Below are 9721 nucleotides of genomic sequence, written 5' to 3'. Positions count from 1 at the left end.
GTTTTCTCAGCTCCTATTTATACTCGTTTCAACCATACATTCTCATCATTTCAATCATTCACATCAGTAAAAAACTTATTTAATGTACTAGACTATTAAGCAATCTTAACCACAATGCTAACCGTGCTAAATTGACGTCATCGAACGAACGCCTTCGAAACTTTCTGATTGGCTGGTTGAATCTGCTATATTGTTTTTATATAAACATATAATCCTATTAATTATTTGTATACATGGATTCTAGTCACTATATATAAAAAATATATATACATATATATTATATAAATTCATTATAAAAGCAACAGTAGTTAGTGCTACATATGTACGCACGCAGTTCAAATTTTTCTGGGAGAACTCCAAATATCTTGAGACCACACCTTGCTTAACATCCAATTCCAAGCCGAGCCAAGCCAAGCTGAGCCAACATGCGTAGATTTATGAACGCTTTTATATTAAAATTTTGCTCACTTCATATATATATAATATAAATTCATTATAAAAGCAACAGTAATCAGTGCTACATATGTACGCACGCAGTTCAAACTCTTCTGGGAGAATTCCAAATAGTTTGAGACCACACCTTGCTTAAAATCCAATTCCATGCCGAGCCAAGCCGAGCTGAGCCGATATGCGTAGATTTATGAACGCTTTTATATTAAAATTTTGCTCGCTTCATATATGTATAATATAAATTCATTATAAAAGCAACAGTAATCAGTGCTACATATGTACGCACGCAGTTCAAACTTTTCTGGGAGAATTCCAAATAGTTTGAGACCACACCTTGCTTAACATCCAATTCCATGCCGAGCCAAGCCAAGCTGAGCCGATATGCATAGATTTATAATCGCTTTTATATTAAAATTTTGCTCGCTTCATATACGAATATTCCAATATAACAATTTCTCCATCCTTTTTTTGAAATTTTTATTGATGCTTTTTAAGCAGTTAGGTCACAAAAATCATTATCAATATGGCGATGAAATCAAATTGAAATTTTTTTTAAAATTGTTAATAAAAGTAACTAGTATATAGTAAAAAGTTTAAATTTTTCTGAGAGAATTCAAAATAATTTGAGACTACACCATAACACAACTGTAGAATTTGTAATACATTTTGAATTACAATTTGAATGTGTAAATGTATTATAACTACGTATATATATGTATATCTTTCTATCTATTTCTTTATTTAGTTTTGCCTGCATATGATATTTGGTCAAATTTATTTTATAGGAATTGAATATAACCTTCCTACCGGCTGATTAACTACCATGCAGTAAAATAACTACTGTTAACATGACGTCATTTCCTCCAACGATTTTGCAACGATATACCCATCCTATTTTACAAATTTATTTGATGTTTTTTAATTAGTCAGGTCACAACCATCATCATCATCGATATCGCAATTAAATCAAATTGAGAATTTTTTAAATTTTTGAAAAAAGTATCTTTATTCATTTTATGATACTACTTTGTTCAATGAGATACTGTTTGATACATATAACTAGAATAAAATATATATAGGTATATAACATATAATAGTATGATTGGCTTGATAGTATGATTGACATATAACACCTCTTAAAATTGCCAAAAAATTTACATTTTATAAGCATTTCGATGAAAAAGGGCATTTTTCTCATTAAAAGTGAATCATTTTTGTACTAAATCAAGATTATTAACTACAATAATTCAATAAGAAATAAAAATTTGTGCTTGAAAAAACTCTATCAGTGATCAAAGATTGCAAATGGAAGCGACTGTAACTACTATAGTTTGAAATTATTACGTTTAAAATAGAAAAATCGCCAGTTAAAGAGTAATATGTAAGATAATCAGTTTATTAGTTTATTGATTAATTAGTTGATTGAGTGCTTGATTGATTGAAGTTTTCAGCATTGCTATCATCAACCATTTTTGTAACAAATTTCATCTTTTCATTATCAAATTTAAAAACATTTGGATCGCCCGCTTCTATATTTAACCCTGATTCTGTTGTAATTTTGCATTCGATTTCATCTTTTTCAGATAATTTTCTTGCAAATGGGCTGGTATTTGTATCATTTTCACTAATTTTTACAACGCTAATCTCTGTAACATCATCAATTTTATCAACTTTCACCTGGCTATTTTTGCTAAAAGCAATTTCATCATTATCAAAATGTTCAGTTTTGCCGAAACGGGGTTCCCATGTATCGAAATGGTGTACCGTCGTATCGAAATGATTATTCGGTCTAGTCGGTATGTCGTCTCTATGTTGATCCGGTATAGCGTTAGCGATACGGTTCTTATTTCTAAGAGTTGTTTTGATTCGAATAAATTCAGATATCGGCGGCCAGATGATTATGTAGACTGTGGCCACCACTGATATGACTGTTATCATATGGATCTGTGTGTATGTGTGCCTATGTGTGTGTATGTGTACCTAATATGTGTGTATGTGCCTGTATGTTTGTTTGTATGTATGTACGTGTGTGTGTGTTTTGAAAAAATCAAACATATTTTTACGGTTTATATCAAATTGATTGTCTATTAGCGTTAATCAAAAAATTAAAAAAATGTAAAATCATTAAAAAAATTAACCCAAAGTGTGAAACTCTTTCTATCCATGACTTCACTGATTAGCATGAGTGCCGGCCAGACTAACACTAACAAAATAGTGAATATGGCGGAAAAAATAATCGCCAAGTGCTTGGCCCGTCGGTATTTTGATTCCATCGCTTCTAGAGATGGTCTCGAATCTAATTGCTCGGTCGGAGCTAAATTTAGTTCCCTGTTTTTGGTTTTTTACATTATGAATGTATTTTATAATTATACTACTGGTAATTCCTATTTTCGATAACATGTTTTATAACTGATGATTTGATAGATAGAAAATAGATAAACTATTTCAATGAAGGAATGAATGAATAAATGAATGAATTAATGAAAAAATGAATAAATGAACAACCGAATGAATGAATGAATGAATGAACAAATAAATGAACAAATGAATGAATGAACGAAATAACCCTCGATCGAACGAACAAACGGACAGCTAACACCCCACTGAGGCACACACCACAAACTTTGAATAAAGTTCTGTCCAGGGCCTAAGAGGGTTATCGATATCCCTGGTCATCTCCCACGTCTCCCTGTTCTTCTCATCATTGTTTGACCTATTTAGGACCACGCTGGTTACGACGGTGATGACCGCCCCAGATATTATCGAGGCCAGGTTGCCTGCCAACATGCTCGTTTCTTCACCTTTAAAAACATCCAATGTTATCACTACAGCTGTAACTTTTTAAAATAAATGACAAAACTTTATGCCAGACCTGTACTTTCGAAAAAATCCGAAAGCCCGCCATTTTTTAGACCCGCATACATCAACCAGACGACTAATCCGCAGCTTGTACCACCGACGACTCCAAAACTCATTCCTCTTCCGGTCAATCTCGACCAGGTTAGGGACAATATGATTGGAGGAACGGCTGAACCAATCAGAATGCCCATGAATGAATATACCCAATTTAAACTGACCTGGGTATATTAACAATAAAAAAAATAATAATAATAATATGTGATCATAATTTGTTTAATTATGATGGAATAATTTTTGGTACTGCCTGGCGGTTAACACAGGTTCAAATGGAAAGGGAGTTTCCCGCCTGTTATTGATATATACGATGCAATGTTTTGTTGCGTGTGTGTGAGTATGTTTAGGTGTGTGTGTGAAAAAGAGAGAGAGAGAGAAAGAGAGAAAGGGAGAGAAAGAGAGAAAGAGAGAGAGAGAAAGAAAGATAGTATATTTGTGTGTTTATATATGTATGCCAACCACCCGACTAACCAACTAACCAACCAACCAACCAACCAGCCAACCAACCAACCAACCAACCAACCAACCAACCAACCAACCAACCAACCAGCCAAACAACCAACCAAACAACCAACCAACCAACCAACCAACCAATCAACCGACCGATAAATAGTACATTACGATGGTCAGTGGTAGGATGGCGATGGTGAATATAACCTGACACCAGCTCTTCAGTCTCTGGACGTACTCGATGTAGATTCGGTACTGTGAGTGGCTGGAACACGCAAATGATGTCTTTACTGGCTTGCGTTTTCCTTCCAATGATCTGACCCTTTGAAATTATTATTTCATTCATTTTATTTATTACGACAACAACAACAACAACAACAACAACAACAACAACAACACACGTTTAGACGACATTTTCCCCGAGATCGGGGGTTGCCGTTTGGCTACCTATGATGAAACCAAAATACCTCTCGACGCCATTCCATCATAAGTAATTAATTTGGCTAATTTTTACGCAGGACGCCCTTCCTTACGCAACCACAGTCATAAGCGGTGGGCCTAGCCTTTGATGATCCAACATCACTCACAAGGCAGTGAGGGTCAGTTTAATGTCATAACCAGGACTAATTTTACGAATAAATAAATAATTATAATTATAACCATTATAATTAGTTTTTTAATTTATTTATCGGTTATTGATGATATGAGCAGTGAGTTGGGAGACCTCTTTGCCAGGCGTCTTGCTGATCATATAATGTAAATAAATGGATGAATACATGAATGAATGAATGAATGGATGAGTGAATAAATGAATGAATGAATGAATGAATGAATGAATTAATTAATTAATTAATTAAAACCAATTAACTTGTTATCTTGGGTGCATTGTTTGCAGCTGGCCATACTCATGCACTTGCAAACGTTTTTGGATCTGGCGTTAGCTTTCCGACCTGTTTTATAAATTAAAAAAAAATTATAATAATAAAAAACAATAGTAATAATAATAAATTATAATAGTTATAATAATAATTATGAATAATAATAAGTAATAGAACGTAGCTAAAATGATGACGATAACGATGGGAGCTATTTACATTAGTGTATAGTTATAAAGTTTATAATAAGATTGAGTTGAATTAGGTGAATGAATGAGTGAATGATTGAGTGAATGAGTGAATTAGGTAAATGAATGAGTGAATGATTGAGTGAATGAGTGAATGGTTGGATGAATGAGTGAATGAGTGGATGGATGAATGAGTGAATGTAAAAATAAACGAATAAAACTTACCCTTTTCGCAGCCGCATAACAAACAAGTGTTGCAGTCTAAAACAGATCTGAAGGGCTTATGAACAAGTTTTTTTTTTAAATTTTGAATAATTTTTCACAAAATCTTTTAAATATTAATTAATTAATTTATTGATTTCACTTTTAAATTAAACTAATTCTCTGATCGGTTGAACACTTAGAAAATTTTACACATTCAAATCATTCGCCGATCAAACAAAATTCAATAAAATCACCCAAGCCCCCCCGACCTTCAAATACAATTGGTACACGTCATAAACGAGCACTGACGTCACGGCTATGATCTGGGAAGCCCCAGTCGAAGTAATCGCCATGACCACCAATATGACGCACATGAGATTACCACTCGTTCCCATCAGTCTATTGGCTACGTACGGGGCCACCAATCCTTTGTGGGCGTGGTTTATGCGGCTCATGAATATTAATTAGCACATAACTTCAATTAAGAGATATTCATTAATAAATGATTTGGGAGTTTTTAATTAAAATGTCTGTACCTAGTTTAAAAATTTATAATTTTTTTTCAGCCCACAAACCTTTCTTCACCGAATCATCATCAAGTCCTCTCCACATCGTCGTGACGTTTCGATCCAGGACCTGGATGGCCCTATAAGCCAGGCCCATGGTAGTCCCGAAGGTTAGAGGAATGGTGAACCAGGTGAGGCCACCTAATAAGAAGCCAGCTACTGCTGAAAAGGGTTTAGCCGCCACCCCACACTGCCAATACGATTGGTCGACAAAAACGGCGCCAAAGTTTCCTGGTTTGTGTCGCCATGTTGTTGGAATTAACAAATGAATGGATGGATGGATGGATGGGTGGAAGGATGGATGGATGGATGAATGGAGGGATGGATGGGTAAATGGATAGAATAATGGAAGAATGGATTGATATGTGGATGAATAAATGACATTTGAATGAAATGACGAACCAACAATATTGATGATGCCGAATATCAATCCCCTCGCTGAATACATCGTCAAATGGCTATCGGCCATGTTGCCTGCCTGGTTCACTTTGAAACATATCAACGTATCATATACGGAGTCTATTGATCCTGTTTTGGGATTGGTCAATGGTGAGTGATTGGCTGATTTGTGATTGGTTGATGGTGAGGGACTGGCTGCTTCAAAAATCAATGAATATGAATAAAGTTTAAAAACTTTATATTGAAAATTGAAATATGAACATGGCGTGTGGGTTGAGGCACTTGAAACTGCTGCAATGAACTTGTTTGAATGTTAAGAAATCCTCGCCTACAACATGCCGTGTGTATGATGTTGACACTTCTAAAAATCCTTCAAAAATTGATAAAAAAAAAAATAATAACAATAATAATAATATTAATAGCAAGAGAGTCAGACTGACCTAACATACCCCCTCCATTAGTGTCGCCACCAACGCCGCTTCCGTGGCCACCAGTCTGTGCGGCATAAAAAACCTTATACAAAAACACTAAAACCAGTAGCAGCATGACGGCCGTGTTGAAGTACGAGACATACATGGTGGCACTGAGACCGCCAGTGAAGGTGTAGATGAAGATGGTCCCGACCACCAGTAGCGTCCCCATCTCTATGGACAGGCCCTTTATCATGTTCGTCAGGACAGTGGCACCTCCTGTGGTTAGGTCAAAGATTAAAGGTCACTCTACGAACGTACATTCACGCACAAACGGACACACGCACACACACGCACGCACGCACACGCACACACACACATTCATGACACTGTAGCTAACCCAGCATAAGCATTGCGGTAACGACAAAATTTGTGACGAGTGCAAAGACGCAGAAGGTTAAGTGGGTGGCCCTATCAAACCGGGCCCTGATGACTTGGAGGTAGGTTTTAGCTCCGGGGGCCTTGACCTTCAACATCACGATGATGATGCTGAAGAGGAGGATTTGTATGGTGGCACCTGCGGCGTACCAGTATGCCCCGCTTATCCCGTACTAAAATTAGTAATAATAATAATAATTTAAGAGAGAGAGAGAGAGAAAGAAAGAAAGAGAGAGAGAGAGAAAGAGAGAGAGAGGAAAATAATTATAATAATATAATATTAATATCACCATCATCATTTTAGAAATACAAAAAAAGAAAGGCAAACAGAGAGAAAAAAAGAGAGAAAGAGGAAGAAAGAAAGGGTGAAGAGAGAAGCAAAGCAAAAGAAAACTGAAAAATAGCTATTCAAGTTTTTTAGGCTGATTAAAAGATGTAGAATTATAAGCACACGTGCATGTATTTATTTGTATTTCTGTGTACGTGTTTGAACGTGTGTGCGTGTATGTGTTTGTACGTGTGTGTGTGAGGTCGTGTATATGTATATTATTTGTGTGTGATTGTTTAAAAATTGACATCTGAAGGATATTATTGAGATTAAATAACAAAGGTGTAGAATGGGGAGCTGATGAAGATGAGGAAGATGATGATGATTTGAAAGACCGTGATGGTGAAGATGAGGAAGATGATGATGATTTGAAAGACCGTGATGGTGAAGATGAGGAAGATGATGATGATTTGAAAGACCGTGATGGTGAAGATGAGGAAGATGATGATGATTTGAAAGACCGTGATGGTGAAGATGAGGAAGATGATGATGATTTGAAAGACCGTGATGGTGAAGATGAGAAAGATGATGATGATTTGAAAGATCGTGATGATGACGGTGACGACGACGATTATGATTAAGATCAATCGAAAACAACCAAACACGTGTAAAACTATTCAATAGGCAGACAGACAAACACACACATACTCAGACATAGACAGAAATAGAAAGAGACACACCAATACAGACACACAGACGTACACACATTACACAGACAGAAAGACAGACAAACAGACAGACAGACGAAACACTTAACCATAACGGTAACAGTGGTAGACTGTAGAAGAGTAGCCGCCCATGTCCAATAGGAGACCAGGGTGGAGCTTATTACACCGGAAGTTGATTCTCTCCCAGCATCGAAATCCGTGTCTAGACTGTCTTCCGGCTGTGGTGATGACGACAACAGCGATGATGAAGATGATGATGTGAATGTTTTGTTTATGCTGACGTCATCAGCTGTGACACACATCAAAAGATATACATACAAAGATACACAACGTACATACGCCTGTGTCAGCATTAGTAAAGCTTTCAATATGAAATTAAATAGAAGTTCATAAGCTACATGACAAAAACCTGTTCGCTGTGAAGGAGGTAGAGGATTTTTTTCGAGATCCTCGCGACGACGAAAGCGAAAAAAGCTAAAGCTACAAAAATTGCATACACCTGCCATTGCTCTACAGTCCCTAACTTAGCCTGGAGTTGATCATCTAAAAAATAATAAATTGTTGACACGTTGTTGTTGTTATTGAGGTTATAACTATTATTAATGTTGTTGATGTTGTTAATATTATTATTGTTGTTGTTGCTGTTGGGGACAAAAATAGGGATGTGCGGATCGCCGGTAAAATTGAGTTCGTCTATTAAGCCGGTTGGACAGATGATGTTGAAGGAGGCGAGAGATGGACTCATTGTAGTTGTCGTGGTCGGTAATATAATTCGATACATTCGGTCGGATAATTGCGAATAATTTAAAAGATTGGACTGAAAATATTAATTATTAGGTTAACTGTATATATAATTAATTATATATTTTTTTTATCTATTTAGTACAATTAATTATAAAATATTGAAGAGAATTATTTTTTCAAAGTCAATTTTTCAATCTATCTAAAAGATATTTTTTGTATCAATGTATGTATGTATGTATGTATGTTTGTTTGTTTGTATGTATGTATGTATGTATGTATGTATGTATGTATGTATGTATGTATGTATGTATGTATGTATGTATGTATGTATGTATGTATGTATGTATGTATGTATGTATGTATGTATGTATGTATGTATGTATGTATGTATGTATGTATGTATGTAGGAATGTAGGAATGTTTGTATGTATGTTTGTACATATGTATATTTATATATGAGGGGGAGCTTCTTAATTTGGATAAAATAATTGCCCTTAAGGATTGATACCTATTGTCAGCTTTTCCTCATCATCATCTTCACCATCTTCATCATCATTATCATCACCATCAGCATCGTCATCATCATCAGCATCCCATCATTATCAACCAAGTATCTACCTATTCGTAGTAACATTTAAATATAAGGACATCCGGTTTCATACATGCATCTTTCTCTCTCTCTCTCTCTCTCTCTATATGTATATATATATATATTTATATTTATATATGTATACATATACATACATTTATATTAGTCATAGTCATATTAGTAGTACGGCAAATAGAAATAGTATCAGAAGAAGTAGTAGTAATAGTAGTAACGGTGACAGCCAGTAAAGAGTAATAATGAAAAGTTGTTACATTAATAGTAGTAGTAGTAGTAGTGGTAGCCACAAAGTAGCAGTAGCAGCAGCAACAGCAGCAGATGTAGTAGTAGTAGTAGTAATAGTAGTAGTCACAAAGTATTTGTAGCAGTAGCAGCAGCAACAGCAACAGCAGCAGAGGTAATAGTAGTAGTAGCCACAAAGTAATCGTAGCAGCAGCAACAGAGGTAGTAGTAGTAGTAGTAGTAACTACAAAGTAATCAT

The 9721-nt window shown here is 35.4% G+C and overlaps 1 protein-coding gene across 1 annotated transcript; it reads right to left on the bottom strand.

The window, feature by feature from the left end:
- Nucleotides 1-2555: 2555 nt before the first annotated feature.
- HELRODRAFT_82671 (hypothetical protein) lies at nucleotides 2556-8191 on the bottom strand (the record flags this gene model as incomplete). Its single annotated transcript, XM_009022838.1, has 10 exons — nucleotides 2556-2778; nucleotides 3074-3245; nucleotides 3323-3527; nucleotides 3967-4020; nucleotides 5317-5507; nucleotides 5656-5877; nucleotides 6049-6165; nucleotides 6516-6734; nucleotides 6856-7066; nucleotides 7979-8191. The coding sequence occupies 10 exons, from the start codon at nucleotides 8189-8191 to the stop codon at nucleotides 2556-2558; spliced, it is 1827 nt and encodes a 608-aa protein (XP_009021086.1).
- Between the last annotated feature and the right edge of the window lie 1530 nt (nucleotides 8192-9721).

Source organism: Helobdella robusta, assembly GCF_000326865.2.
Source record: "Helobdella robusta unplaced genomic scaffold HELROscaffold_33, whole genome shotgun sequence".
In the NCBI taxonomy this organism is placed as follows: domain Eukaryota; kingdom Metazoa; phylum Annelida; class Clitellata; order Rhynchobdellida; family Glossiphoniidae; genus Helobdella; species Helobdella robusta.
The sequence above is the reverse complement of the archived record's forward strand: the minus strand, read 5'-3'. Positions and strand labels throughout refer to the sequence as shown.